Source organism: Olea europaea, chromosome 1 (assembly GCF_002742605.1).
Source record: "Olea europaea var. sylvestris chromosome 1, O_europaea_v1, whole genome shotgun sequence".
In the NCBI taxonomy this organism is placed as follows: domain Eukaryota; kingdom Viridiplantae; phylum Streptophyta; class Magnoliopsida; order Lamiales; family Oleaceae; genus Olea; species Olea europaea.
In genome coordinates, this window is record NC_036237.1 from 21320621 (window position 1) to 21337123 (window position 16503).

The 16503-nt window shown below is 32.8% G+C and overlaps 1 protein-coding gene across 1 annotated transcript; it reads right to left on the reverse strand.

Annotated features, from left to right (window-relative positions):
* Window positions 1-969: 969 nt before the first annotated feature.
* On the reverse strand, window positions 970-15812 carry LOC111405843 (zinc finger CCCH domain-containing protein 63-like). Its single transcript, XM_023034913.1, has 8 exons — window positions 15797-15812; window positions 15497-15723; window positions 11981-12058; window positions 11442-11603; window positions 11028-11174; window positions 10286-10407; window positions 10120-10177; window positions 970-1017 (listed from the first exon to the last, which is right to left on the reverse strand). Exons 1-8 carry the CDS (start codon window positions 15810-15812, stop codon window positions 970-972), a joined length of 858 nt encoding a protein of 285 aa, XP_022890681.1.
* Between the last annotated feature and the right edge of the window lie 691 nt (window positions 15813-16503).

The following is a 16503-nucleotide window of genomic DNA, read 5'->3' on the forward strand; positions in this document are numbered from 1 at the left end:
CTTATAGGTTTTCTTATTATGGCCCTTCGCTCCACAACATCCACACATTGTTGGAATCAAGCACTCAAGTCTTGCACGACACCTAGAGTTCACATTACAAACACGTTCACATCATCCATTATCTGCAATACAGTTCAGAAAAAATTAAATTTCAGCATTGACGATTCTTTGGTGGCTTAACATTGTTGATGTGCACCATACCAACATCCGATTACATATACTACATGAAATATGAAACTCATCATCAAATATAGCATGAACACTGGCAAAATGAAACTATCGAAGGTGCTATTACAGTGTCTTGTATTACATAGTTATTCGTGGCTTATGGGGTTCCAATTTTGTTGGTATTTTTAACAAAGTGTTTGTTTGATTTTGAGAAATTAAAAACAAGATTTCAAAAAAGAACAAGAACACAGAGTATTTTTCACCCTTAAAGGGTCTGGATGTTCAGTCACAAAGACCTACTCACCCGTTGAGTATCGACTGCACGATTCAGCTCTAAATCTACTAAATCTCCAAGAAATCGTACAAATGTATGAAGAAATTATAGATTTCTTCAAGTTCTCTCTAGCCTCTCTATTTGAAATATGATAACAACAAATCTTACGCAAAGATTTTCTCAACACTCAACTCAGAGAAATCATCACAAAGATGAAGGTTACCAATTTCTGAAAACCCTAATTCACACACAGATAGAACAATCGAGAGAGAAAGACTAATTATCTGCTGAAAATGAAGAGCCCAAACTTAAATACTCAAGACTAATCGTCACAGATCAAAGGCTGCCAAGAAGCCATGTGTACGGCAGAAAAGCTTCCCTTGAGAGAGGCAGAAAACGTTATATACGAAAGAACGTTTTTGATAAATGGGCCGGGTACTAAACCAGTTAAGAGGCCCAGCTCTTTAGAAATAGCAAGGCAGCCCAAATATATAAAAAAACTTCACCTTGCTGAGCTATTTCTTGTTTCAATTAATGGATCTAGAGATTGCACTAGCTTCATTTGCTCCCATAACCTGTAAAAACAAAAATTAGAAATTAGTTTGAATTCTATACATAGCTTAAGATTCTAGTTTATCACTGATTGTTAATCTTATGTGATATTCAGAATCATTAAGTAATTTTTGAACTTGTTTAAGGGAAGAATCTTGGTACCTAAATCAGAGGGATTATATTCTGTAGGGATTTTGACTAAAGAAATCATAGATTTTTCAACCATGTTTCTTACAAAGTGGAATTTTATGTCAACATGCTTTGTTCTATCATGATAGACTGGATTTCTACTCAGATGTATAACACTTTGATTATCAGTAAATATTCTTACAGAATCATTTTGAAAACCAATTTCATTTCATAACCCTCTTAACCAAATACATTCTTTAACAGCATCACATGCAGCAATATATTCTGCCTCTGTTGAAGATAATGCAACTAATTTTTGCAGTTGTGATTTCCAATTGATACAACTATCACACAGAGTAAAAATATAGGATGAAGTAGATCTTCTTTTGTCTAAGTCTTCAGCAAAGTCTGAATCACAATAATCCTTCAGAATTATACCTTCATTGCATCTTTGAAAATTTATTCCTAAATGGCATGATCCTTTTAGATATCTAAGCATCCATTTAACTGCTAACCAATGGGTTTCACCTGGGTTTGTCATGAATCTAGTCAAAATACTTATTCCATGAGCTAGGTCTGGTCTAGTGCATACCACAAGATACATTATGGATCCTATTGCATTAGCATATGGAACATTTTTCATTCTATTAATTTCATCTTAAGTTTTGGGTGACTGATCACACGATAATTTGAAATGATTTGCAAAAGGCAGGGATACAGATTTACATTCAACCATAGAAAATTTATCTAAATTTTTCTTCACATTGTTTCCTTGTTTTAAACATAGCATGTAATTATTTCTGTCCCTTTCTATATCCATTCCTAGGATTCTTTTAGCTTTTCCTAAATCTTTCATTTCAAATTCTGATTTCAGTTTAAACTTAACAGATTCTATTTCAGATTTATCATGGCATGCAAGTAACATGTCATCAACTTATAACAGCAATTAAATGGATTCAGGACCACCAGAGCCCTTAAAGAAAAAACATGAATCATAATTACTTTTCATAAACCCCAAGGTTTTCACATAAGAGTAAAATTTTATATACCGTTGCCTAGGAAAGAAAGAATCATTTTGCTTTTATGTTTCTTTCTTAAAGGCTTGTAAATTCTCTAAAGTATTTGCCAAAAATCCTAAAAGCATACCAAAGGAGGCAATATCATATTTAGGATAGTGTATTATATACAAGTTCGAGCCTCATTCTTCTTTTCATGTTTCCATCTCCTTCTCCTCTTCGATATTTCCAAAATTCAGAACATGCCACTGGATTGAAAAATCAAGAAACGGTAAAAACTATCACTTAACAAGAGAAGACAGATTTTAGGGGTTGTATTTTAAGTGTTTTGACTACAAGAAGCCATATTGCCAAGTTCTCTTCTGATTCTTCACCCAGGGTTTCCTCTCTCTCATATTTACATTTTAGTGGTGATCGAAGGGATAAATCACTTTTTAATCAATCTCTCTTGTGGACCAAAAACTTTTTGTTTTTTTTATTTTTTTTCCAGTTCTTCTGTCCCTGACCAATTTGCATATGACATTTCACAATGACTCATGCTCGAATTTTATTAGGTTTACTACAACACCAATGGACATCAGTTTTGTTAAATTAAGGAAAATTGGCTAATTGGTTCCAAACTTTGTCCATCTTGCATTTTTTGTTCAAATCTTTAAATATTGATTAAACTTGATCCCAATCCTTTGGATTCTTGGCACAGTTGGTCTTTTTGGATGGATGCCCTTTATATAGTCAATTATTTTGGCACGTGGATTGCACCTTCTTTTACGGAAGAATTGCATATGCGGTTTCAACTTTGGTGAATGTAGCAATCATGTCCTTAACTAAATTTATCCCTAATCTTTCAGAAAAGCAACATGAGTCTCTTTTATCAATAAATTTGACCAAGGTATATGACAAGTGATCCAACTCTTAAAATCAAATTCAAGGTGTAGATCTAACAAAATAAAATAATTTGGAAAAATAAATAAAAAAACCTAGACATCTTCTTCATTCAGTCCTTGTACACTCCACCCTACATCACCTCCAAACCACCACCACCACCTCCCAAATTTTGCTATAACAAAGTGTCTTCTTGGCATTACTGTGATTATTTTTTTTTTATTTTTTTTTTTGGGGGGTGGGGGAGTTGTTCTCCCTCATTTCACAAAAATAGGAAGGATTTCTTGGCTTCGCGGGGAAAATAAATACCACCCAAACCTAAATTTGCAAATTTAGAGTTAAACCCTCCCCCTTTCCGCCCTTGGGTTTATAGATTACACTGGGAATTTAGATAGGAAAATTACCCCCCTAAATATGCAAATATCAAGGGATGGCGATTACTACATATAGAGAATGTTTGGTGGGGATTAAAATTAGATTTTTTAGCAGATTGTGACGAAAGTTTTTGAAATGTGTGGTTGATAAGTTGTGGGACCCGTGAAAAATGTGGTTAATATTAATTGTTTGTCGTTGACTTAGATTAAAATTAAATTTTAATTTGAACCAAACATGTTCATAAAACGTAAATCATTTTGTTTAGGATGAGAGCAGCCAGCTGCACAATGATTGAGCGTAGTAAATGATTTTCAATAGGTTGGTTAAAGATGGAGATGAATTTTTTATTTTATGATAAGCAACATTTGTGCCAAAATGAGGGGGTTACTTTTAATCTCTTAAAGGTTGGGGGCAAAAATAGGAAAACTTTTTAGAGACATGATTACTAATTTGCGAAATTTATCCTTAAAAGAAAGTGTAGTTCACCGCCAAAATAATGGTCTTTTTTTTGGATGAATTCATCCATCCAAAATGAACAATTGTGCCATTTGTCGTCCTCAAGTTGTAAATCTCTACCATAAAATACAAAAATTCTCTTGAAATAATAAGGATCGTCATAACTATACCATCAACGTGATATAATAAAGATCGCCAAAAATATTCAAATTCTTAATCATCAATGACAACCAATATGGCTTACCATACATGCATTTATTGCAAGATAATAACATTAATTACAATACAAGGTAACATTGACATCTCCTGAACAAGGGAATTAATACATAAAATAACAAGAGAAAAATTGAAAACAAAATGAAACTACAAAATTCTTATTTCATCACATATCCCACACTATAAACTTCTATTCTGGTAAAGAATAAAAATTTGAGGTGCCTATAGAAAGAGACACAACATGACAAGTAGATATAATTAGCTTCTTATCATATGGCAATTGATTCAGCTGACCACTTCCTTACCTCTTTCTTTGAAAAGATCTTTCCCCTCTCCGAAAAAATAGAAAAAAATAAAATATAACACGAAATTAATCTCGCCGTCCTCAAACATTACTTGCCTCCTTTCCAATGCTTTTTAAGGATTTCCGACAAATAGTTTGTAGGATTAAACAAGCCTTGACTAGAGGAATCACCAAAAAAGCAAAGGTGTTTCTTCACAATAAACAAATGAAAATGGAAGGATTATGTGATAAATTTTCTCAATATTGGAAGTGTATTTGGGGATAGATTTTAATGAAATTCAATATGTTTTTTCTTGCACTTGGATCACCTATTTATAGGCCTTGACAAGTTTTTCACGAAATTGTGCAAAACAAGAATGAAAAGCCACAATTTCAAATAAAAAATTGTCAAAAACTAACCCAACGGTAAGTTTTTATAACCATGCAACCACAAGGCTATATATGGGCTATAGCCATGCAGTCACATGGTTACAGCCTCCATGGCCCTCCCATTCTCGGGAGGGCCTCACGCGACCGCATGGGCTTAATCCATGCGGTCACATGGTTAAGCCCCCCTTATTTTATTTATTTATTTATTCTTTTGATTTTGAACAATAAACAAATAAATTTCCAACAATCCCATACTTGTTCAAAATCTATTTTAATCACATAATCAAATATCAATACTTATGCATAAGAATTAGATATATTTCGATTTAAATATATTCATAGTGTAAATTTCATAAAGTATTATCAGAATTCCAGGTGGCTAATGTGCCTTGAACTAATTATTCTTTGTGACAATACCGATGAAATCACACACACAATTGTTAAGTTTTTCACTAATTCTTCTAACTCGCTTAGTGCTAATATGGCCTTGCACTAATCCTATTTCATTGAACTTTTAAAGAGAGAAAACTTCAACTCTTTAATGAGGCGACACCACCTCGAAATTCACATAGGTGAAGTTCTTCTCGTATGTTTTGTTACTTTTATAGATACTTGTACTCCGTATTGAACTTTATTAAGAGTTTATTTAACTCATTCCTCTAACAGTAACAACCAACACTATTTTCAAAATATAATATTAGATATATTTAATAGTGTTGAATCCATCCACTTATCGAATAACTTCTTGCTACCTATTGAACTTCTATATACTAGTTTAGTATATTTTGGTGAGGTTGCTATTATTGGTGGATCTATTTGAGGAGTTTTAATCCCATTTTACTTGATGTTGATCTCACTAACTCTTTTGTGAGAGGTTTTATAAATGGATCAGCTAAGTTCTCACTAGACTTAACAAATGTAAGAGAAATTACTCCATGTTTGATTAATTTCCTTACATACTCATGTGTCTAGACTTTCATTGTATATTTCGTTATACGCTCAAGCTAGGGTGACTTGTCTATCACACAAGTAGGTATAGAAGAAATATCATTTATATCTAAAGGTGTTTCATATAATAAATCTCTTAGCCACTCAGCTTCTTTCCCGATTTCGGCCAATGCTACAAACTCCGATTCTAGAGTTGAATGAGTAATACAAGTTTGTTTCTTAGACTTCCAAGAAACTGCACCACCTCCAAGAGTGAATATCCAACCTGAAGTAGATTTATTCTCTCCCGCACTTGATATCCAACTTGCGTCGTATATCCTTTCAAGATTTTAGGAAATTTCGTATATTGTAGAACAAGATTTTTTGTTTTCTTTAGGTAACCAAGAACCCTACCGATGGCTTTCCAATGTTCTGAACTTGGATTGCTATTAAACCTACTTAGTTTACTTACAGCAAATGCTACATCAAGTCTTGTACATTGTGATGCATACATAAGACTTCCAATTGCACTTGCGTATTCTATTTGTGCAATTGCTCTACCTTCATTTTTTATCAATTTAATATTTGGATCTATAGAAGTGTTAGCCTTCTTAACATTCAAATGTTTGAATTTGTTTATCACACTCTCAACATAGTTTGATTGGCTTAATGTAAAACCCCCACTATCCCTTTTAACTTTGATACCAAGGATAGTATCAACTTCTCCAAGATCTTTCATTTTGAAAGTAGAGGATAGAAACAATTTTATTTCTTTGATCCCGTCTATATTATTGCTAATGATTAGCATATCACCAACGTATAGACATACTAACATGAATATATTTTCATTCACTTTCGTGTAGAGGCATTTATCTACCAAATTGTGATTAAATCCATTTGACATTATTTTAGAGTCAAATTTCTCATGCCACTTTTTTGGAGCTTGCTTTAGTCCATATAAGAATTTAATTAATTTGCACACTTTGTGTTTATTTCCCAATAGAATGAACCATTCTAGTTGTTCCATATAAACCTCTTCTTCGAGATCTCCATTTAGGAACGTCGTCTTGACGTCCATTTAATGAACATGTAAATCATAAATGGATGTTAACGCAAATAAGATCCTGATCGAGGTTATCCTAGCTATGGGTGCACACATATCAAAGTAATCAATTCCTTTTCTTTGACGATATCTTTTAGCCACTAATCTAGCTTTGTAGGTATTAAGTGATCCATCGAAATTGTATTTCTTCCTAAATACCCACTTGCAACCAATAGCCTTAGATCCTGCTGGCAAGTCAACTATTTTCCAAGTGTTATTTGAAATAATAGAATCAATTTCGTTGTTTATGGCTTCTTTCCAGAGCATGCAATCTCTAGATTGCACTGCTTCCTTATAAGTTTTAGGATCACTTTTCACTTGAAGAACAAAGAGAATTGTTCTTACAACATCCTTCCTATCTCTTTCTACTATGTAAAAAAAAATAAGTTGGGGATCTATTTTATCTTAACCTAAGTTCTTTTCTTTTCTAGTTCTTTTACTTCTTCGAGGTTCAATTTCAACATCCTTTATGGATGTCTCTTCTGGTGAGCTTCTAAAGGTTGAAATATATTTATCATTAATTTTAGATTTTCTAGCTGTCATTACATTCTCGAAGAATTTCACATCTCTTGATTCTATTATAACATCTGTTTCTAGATTTAATAATCTATAGGCTTTGCTGTTGAGAGCATATCCCATAAAAGTACACTTGATACCTCTAGGACCTAACTTGGTTCTCTTAGGATCCATATTCTTACAATATGCAAGGCACCCCCACACTTTTAAATAACTGATATTTGATTTTCTATTTTTTCAAATTTCATATGGAGAAATTTTATTCTTTTTCATAAGAATCCTATTTGTTATATGACAAGCACTAAGTAAGGCTTCACCCCATAGATTAAAGGGTAATTCAGAATTTAACAACATTGAATTTATCATTTCTAAAAGAGTTCTATTCTTTCTTTTTGCTAATCCATTTTGTTCTGGTGTTCTAGGTGCAGAAGATTGATGTATTATTCCATTTTGTTCACAAAATATGTTAAATTCATTAGAAAAATATTCACCACCTCTATCACTTATTAAAGTCTTTAATTTTCTTCCTAATTGATTTTTAACTTCAATCTTATAAGTCTTAAAGGCACTAAAGGCTTCATCTTTATGTTTTAATAAGTACACATAGGTATATGTAGAACAATCATCAATAAAAGTAATAAAATATCTATTAACGCCTCTAGTTAACATTCCATTCTATTCACATATGTCGGAATGAATAAGTTCAAGTAATCTTGTTGTTCTTACTACGCTATGAAATGGCTTCTTAATCATTTTTGATTTAATACATGTTTCACATTTTTCCAAGTTGTCAATTTCACATTATATTAATCCACATTTAATGATTCTTTTCATAGTATTAACTCCTATATGTGCTAATCTACCATACCATAAATTAAATGAATCAGTAACATAAGCAAAAAATTTAACTTTATTTGAGTTATCCTCAATGGTACGTAGTTTGACCATTCCTTCGGTGGAATAGCCACTTCCAACAAAGTTCCCATTATGGGTTAATATAAGCTTTCCAGATTCAAAAATAAATTTAATTACAGGTTTTCCCAAGAGTACACAACTTGCTAAGTTTCTATTCATTTTCGGTACATGCAAGACATTTGTCAAAGTGATCTTCTTTCCCGAAGAGAAAATGAGTTCCACATTTCCTTTGCCAATCACTTTTGATCTTCCTTTATTTCCCATTTGTATCTCTTGATTGTCTTCAATGTCATGATAGGTCATGAAGAGAGACTTATCATAACATACATAAATTGTAGTGCATCTATCATACCACCAGCCCGGAACTTTGCCTTCGATTACCGTGGCGATATTCTCATCAACGAAGTTCACTTGTCCTTCTTTCTTTTGTTGTTTCCTATGTCTATAATCCTTGGCAGTGTCCCGATTTCTTACAAACATAGCAAGGTCTTTTGGCCTTGTTTTTAAACTTTCCTTGATCCTTTATAGGATCAAGAAATTTTCATTTCTTTTTAAACTTGTTGGAGTTGTCCACATTGTCCACGGAATTAGCCTTTGAAGGGCCTTTATAAGAATTTTCAATCTTAACTCTTGCCTTTGATTCTTCCTCAATATGAAGATGTTTTTGTATATCTTCCAAAGAAAAGCCTTCAAAAATGTGAAGAATCATCTTCCTATGTCCTTTCCAAAAACCAGGAAGTTTAGTAATAATTGCTCCCACTTAGAAAGTTTCGAGAAGTTCGATTTTCACTGCTTTCAATTTGTTTACAATTAGTTGTAACTCATGTACTTGAGGCAATAATGGTATATTATCCAAAAATTTGAAATCAAAATACTTAGATATTAAGAACTTTTTCGTACCTTCCTCCTCGGCTTTGTATTTGCTTTCTAACGTGTACCAAATTCTTTTGCCGATATAGTGTTGGTGTAAATATCATAGAGGCGATCATATAGTGCATTTAGAATATGGTCATGACATATCAATTCCTCCTCTTCCCGTTTCTTCCTTTCTACGCAAATTTCTTCGATATCCTTGTTAGTTGCATCGGGAATGGGGCTCCAATTTTGGATCAAGCACATATAATAAGATCTTCAAGGCTATTAATAGAAATTTAAGTTTGTCTTGGCATCTTGTGAAATTTGCACCATCAAATCTGTCCAATCGTACCAGGTCTTGATTCATAATTTTGATAGTAGCAAGTGTAGATTCCGTCTCCATTGCAATAATAGTAACAAATAACGTTTGAGATTTTTGGAAAAATAATGGCAATGGAGAAGAAAATTATAAAAGTATATCAATAAAGGTTTGAACACGAAATTAATCTCGCTATCCTCAAACGTTATTTGCCTCCTTTCCAATGCTTTTTAAGGATTTATAGCAACTAGTTTGTAGGATTAAACAAGTCTTGACAAGAAGAATCACCAAAAAAACAAAGGTATTTTTTCACAATGAACAAGTGAAAATGAAAGGATTATGTGATAAATTTTCTCAATATTAGAAGTATATTTGGGAATAGATTTTAATGAAACTCAATATGTTTTTTCTTGCACTTGGATAATCTATTTATAGGCATTGGCAAGTTTTTCATGAAGTGGTGCAAAACAATGATAAAAAGTCACCAATTTCAAATAAAAAGGGTCAAAAACTAACTTAACGGTAAATTTTTATAACCATGCGATCGCATGGTTACAGCCTCCATGGCCTCCCATTCTCGGGAGGGCCTCATGCGACCTCATGGGCTTAATCCATGCGGTTGCATGGTTAAGCCACCCCCCCTTTTTTTATTTTCTTTTGATCTTGAACAATAAACAAATAAATTTCCAACACACATCAAATGAGCAACTAAAAAAATTGATGCAGTAATTAACTAAAGAATACATGTTCCTCGATGTGGGCACAAGTTGCTTCCAAGCTCCCATTTTCAATTGCCACCCAACCTAAAAATGAGAAAATCAACAAGATATATAACTCAAACCTTTTCGCACAAAAAGGTAAGACAGTGGTCAGAGGTTATTTATTTATTTATTTATTTTTTTTGAAGAAAACCTCGATTGTTTTATCCAGTGAGGATGACAAAAGGAACTGGTCCCAACACAATACATACATCACAACATCCGTATGTCCTGTCAAAGTTTGTAGACACTGCGAAGTTTCAAGGTTCCATACCTGAATACAGAAATCAACAATAAAATAAAGATAACAAATCGTCGAACAAAGTTATGATGTCAAGATATTGTGTGAGAAGAAGAAAAGCTGAGAAGAGAAGATAAGAAGAGAAGCTGAGAAGAGAAGAGAAGAGAAGAAGAGAAGCCGAGAAGGAGCAAGCAGCGCCTAGGCGCCCCGAGTGCAGAACCAAAACAGGAACATGGCGCCTAGGCGCCACTCTTGGGCGCCTAGGCGCCCCGATAGGCTATATATATAGCCAATTTTTCCTCCTTCCCATTCAAGACAAGACCTAGAAAGAAACTTGAGAGAAAATTTGGAGAGAATTTTACAAGATTGAAGGTTGTTCATCTTGGGTATAAATTTAAAGTTATTTTCTTTCTTGGGGATTAACTTGAGGCTTGTTCAAGTAATCCAAATACATTGTTATTCATATATTCCATTGAAATCATTTCTTCCTCATTTTCTTGTTCTTGAAGTGGTTTGGAAATTTTCACATTGTCAACTTTGTTTGATCCTTTGGCTATCTTTGGGAGGTGTTTTCCCAACATATTGCTTTTTCCATTTTTCTTACAATGAAACATAGATAGTAAGAAAAATCCATTTCTCATTTATTTACTTACTCTTATAGAATGGTCCATAGAACCAGAGTACAATCTGTTAGCTCCAACAACTAGGGTAACAACAGCAAGAGTGTGACCCTTAAGTGAGGCAGCGGGCTCAAAACAATTAGTGGCTACAATGAATTTCCATGCCAATATGGTCCCGTCCTAAAGTAAAATAGGTATGCTCAGGAAAATGGGAAAGATGATAGTATGTGGCATACAATTTTTGCACTTCAACACCGTAGGCAACCATCTAACCATGCATCTCAAAGGCACTAGAAACTAGCAAGCCTACGAGGAAACTAGCAAATACTTTTTTCACCCATCAAGATAAACATACATGAAGAAGCTAAAAAATAACGCAACACATCTGAAAATTGAAAGAAATAGGTTTGGCAAACCAAGGAAATTATAATGCTTTCAAAATTTTACCTGCGTACCGGCAAAAAGCATATCATTGCCAATGACACGGGAATATACTTGTCCAACAGGTCCATTTAAACTTAGGTCTGTAGATGTCTGAATGTTCCATTCGCATGGGTCTTTACTTAGCATAAAGCCTGCCGTACCTCCCACATTCACTACCCCAACAACCTGTAGCACAAACCAGAGTACAAGACAAATGAGTAAACAACAGCATTCCCAAGGGATCACCGATTAAATGAGCAAAACAATATATATAACATTTTATGAGGGGTTACAGAAGTACTCTGTGTATTCAATGAGATTTTCCCTTATTACCAACTTCTGTTCCTTGCAGTAACTTTTGCCAACTCTTACGCATATATTAATGTTCAAAACTCATAACAACTTCGTATCCTCTCCAACGTTTATTTCATTAGGAAAACCTCAGGCTTATGAGCATATATTAAATAATTTAATAAAATATTCTTTCATGAAATTATCTCCACAATACGTGATAAAATGCAAGCAAAACAATTTAAAAGAAAAATGATAACTATATAAACAACCTGACCGGGTTGACAGTCATCTTGACTCCCCATGTAAAGCTTATCCAGTCCCATAGGCAAAGCAATCCCGGTAACAACCTGTTGGAGAAATCCTATGGTTAACTGAGAAAGCACAACAACTAATCTTCCACAATCAAAAGTAAATTTGAGAAGTGTTTATAAACGATTTTGCTGTGAGTTCTACGAAATGTGTAGATAAAATTGATTAGAATTTCATAAACACGAGCCAAACACAAGCTTAATACAAAAACATGTATATAATGATAAAATTCTGGGTCCACCAAAATGTAACCTATGTAATAGCATATACTAAATGTAGGGAATTTACTTAAACATGCACAGCGGATTTTAACAAATTTCAATTCTCATTCAGGATTCAGCTTTGTATTTAGATAAAAACTGTGATAAGAAATATACCTTTATTTGTAATTTGCAAACTCCTTCGCGTTATTCCTTTCCAGCAGCTTGAATCTGCCTCCCACAGCTGTCCAATTGTCCAGCCTCCAATGAAATCCACACAGAGAATAGACTGCAACTGCTAGGGTTTCTCTTTTGTGCCAGCAAGAATAATGAAAACCTTATGGAGCTCAAACCCTAGCTATGTATATATATAAACCCAAACGGACCCGGCCTGATCCGATCCAATATTTAATTAATCCAATTAATTAAACCCGGTCCGTGAATTAATTAATCCAATTAATTAATTCAGGAATATAAATAACAAATTCAATTAATTAATTTATCCAACGATTGTTAAATTAACCAATTGACAATTTGCAATCTTCCAATTCTCTTTTGTGTGCGGCCCATTAGGTTCCCTACCACGATGCCTAACGTCGTGAAATATTATTTTGATCTAATCAAAATTAATAAATTAATACACCCTTTTAATTTATCGTCAATTCACACTCGCCGTCCCTGATTGGCATCTAACAATGTGTCAGGGCAATACATGTGACGGGAAATGTCACGTGGTATGACAAAACCAAATTCGTTCGTTTATCGTGAAACTATTATCCTTTTGTTAATACGATCTGATCAATTACGAGATATGGAATTGTGTCAATCTCGATCATTGATTATATCTTTCACTCCACTATTAAGTCAATATAAATCGAAAACTCCTTTTCGACTTATGAGTACACCTTGGCCAATGATTTCATCATCGACTTAATTGAATGAAACGCAGATCATAATCTCCTACTATTTAAGAGTGACGAATCATTTATTGATTAATCACAACCTTCATACGATTCTTGACGTACCCAAACGATGTCGTATTAGCGGCCCCTTTTAGAGCAACATCCAACACCGCGAAAGTATGACTGTCCTCATAAAAGGTACCATGACGACCTCAAGTCAAAGGACCAATTCCACTACCGAACGTTAGAGATTAGCCACTGACACTCAGATAGTTATCCATATGGAATCTCTTAGCGGGTCTCCAATGTTTTGTTCTACAACAAAATATCCACGTGTTCATTTAAGTGTCACCACACTTTAACTCGTGAGATCAACTACTTACTTCACAAGTAAGAAATGCCATACGTGATGGTCTAACTGTATTAACGATATCCGTATCTCGTTATTATTTACGACCATGGTTTATTCAAGATCCAATTATATGTAATTTGTATTTCACAACCACAACTCCTTGTGATTAACAGATTACCTAAAAATTGGATCTTCGGATTCTATTATTTAATATTATTTATTACAAAATTAATTTAAATAAATAATAGATCTCGCCAAAATCAAATGCATTAAATATATTAAAAGCATTTACAACCTAAATCGATTGGATTTAAGGCATAACACTTACACTAAACCCATACTTGACCAGCCGTATTTGATCGAAAACCCAACAAGCTAGACCTTGTTCCGATCCGGTTAGTATTTTTGGACTGGTTCTAGACTTGCCCTAACAGGCTGGGTTTCACGTAAAATTGACGAACTGGATCAACAAAACCCAGCGAGTCTTTGCACAATGGGCTGTTATTTGCAAAATGTGCAGATTTTGAGTCAAAGTCTCAATCCCAAGACCTAAACCTTGTTTAAAGGACACATTGCCACTAGGCCACCTCCATTGCTTTGGTACATAACCAACTAAAATTATATTTAACATCTTATTGGAGATTGTAATTATTTTAAGTAAAAATCTATATGTACAAAACCTTGTACAAAAGGGGTTACTAAATTGTCAAGTAGCGGCCCCTATTGGGATAACCCTTTTGTAACCTATTTCGTACCTGTAGACTGATCTTATTTTAAATATTTATTTTGTCTTCGAAAAAGAATCAACAAAAACATATAGATTTCAAGTCTATTAAATATATTTTGCAAAACATAATGGAAAAAGAATTGAAAAATAGATTAATAAAATGGATTGTGCTATGTGTACACAATGGTGTACACAAAGTATTACACCCCCCTTACATGAAGGGGGCCCACATACAATAAAATATTCTTGGACCATGTGAAGGGATGTAATCTATGTGTACACCATAAGATGTACACATAGAATAATCCTAAGAATATGGATACAACTATAAAAAAACATTTTCAAGAGACTTTTAATTTATAAAAAGTATCTTACGTATGATAGAGAACATATTTAAATTTCAATAGTAAAAAATTTTCTATACTCCAACAATGCCCCTCTATTTTGGCTTTTCATTTTGTTTTTTCCAAGTAATGTTTATTGATTTCTCATGATTTTACACTTTCAACATATCTTTTAATATGTTAACAATACAAACATAAAGTATTGAAATCTATAATTTATTAAATACAATCACTAAAATGTAAAAACAATTAAATAGAAAGTCCCTTTAAACTTATTTTTAAGCATCAACTCTCTAAAATAGAGATCATATTGTATTTAAAAAATATCTGGGGGATGCCCCAAAAGAAATAATTAAAATCTTCTATATGTATTAGATTAATCTTGAAAAAGGAGAAATTTTTTGAAGATCCTGTACTTTAGCTGGGTGCATGACCTGGCTGAATCTGATATGATAAGTACTTTATAAGTTTGATTCAGAGCTCAGCTAAGTAGCTTAATCAATTACATAAAACATTTTAAAACTTCGAAAAAATTCAACTTGATTAAATTAAAAGAAAGGCTAACAACCATACATTAACTTCAAAACCATTATAAACATGATCAGAGCATGCAAGATCAATATTAACACATGGCTGCATTTAGCAACAGGAATTCTAGAGATTGGGTATCAAAAAAGTCCAACAGGGTGAACAAATAGAACTCCTCAAAATCCGATCCCACAACACCAAACATAACTGTAAATCCACCAAAAACTTGAAAAAATAAAATACTAAGAATCTGCACAAAAGAATCCAACTTTGATCAATTCAAAACTATATCAATGATGAATTAAAGAAAAATCCACAAACAATGTTTCAATATTTGAATTAGATTTATTATCCCCCAATGGACTGGTTTGCCATGTCTCTCTCTCTCTCTCTTTATTATATGTTTAAATGGTTCAAGAGTACCTGCTGGTGGCCTTCAAGAGGAGTCAAAAGAGAGAAGCAATCCCCAGTAGACCACTGATGTAAGTACTTACAATTATCTCCAAATTTACAGTTCCCTTGTAACCAATGATTACACAATTTCTCCATCTTCTTAACCACCATATTACTATTGCTACCACTGCCACCCTGCCCTTGCACTCTACCCCCTTGTATTATTAAAATAAGAATTCCGGCTCCACGGCATCCCACTGGGGAAATATATGGAAATAACTTTTTCAAAAGAGTTACTTTTCCAAAACAGCCCTTAGGCAATTTACATACCAAAAATGCCCTCCATTTGAATATTACATAACAAGGCATCATAATATAGAACTTTACTATTTTAGTCCTTAAAATTAAATATTGAATGAAACTTGATAATTTTTATTTGATTTATTTGATTAATATTTTTATTTGATTTTTTTTCGCTCTAAGTAGCCCCCCTAATTGGTATCAGAGCCATAGAAATCATGGAAATTAAAATAAAGAAAATAGATAATTATTGGTGTTTAGAAGAAGAAAAAGGTAGTTATATATTTTTAAAACCTATTTATAATAAATTAAAAATATTGACTTTGACAATAATTAAAAAACTTCCTAAAGAAATAAAGGAACAAATATTAGAAAAATTAATAATAGAAAAAATAAAAGATATTTATACATATGAAAAAATTATTAATATATATGAAGATGAAGAAAATAATTTATATTATAGAGAAAAATACGAGTACAATTAATAATACACAACAAAAATTAAATAAATTACTTTTAAAAATGGATAAAATACAAGAAGAAATAAGAAATATAATGTTAATACCAGAAGGAGTAAGAATATCAAAAAATAGACAATTAACAAAATTAAAATGTGAAAGACTAAGATTTGAGAGCAAATATTTTACTATAGTAAAAGAAGGATTAGAATATCCAGAAACAACTGAGAGAAGATTTGAAAAAATAATAGATAAAAAAGAAGATAAAAGATGTAAATT

Bases quoted from the DNA above. Each gene is read 5' to 3' on its own strand.
- LOC111405843 (XM_023034913.1), bottom strand. The intron at 11,175-11,441 runs GTAAAATTTTGA...ATTTTACTTTAG, and splicing joins TGCTTTTTGCCGGTACGCAG to GACGGGACCATATTGGCATG. The intron at 10,178-10,285 runs TTTCTTCAAAAA...CTCATTTTTAGG, and splicing joins CTGGATAAAACAATCGAGGT to TTGGGTGGCAATTGAAAATG.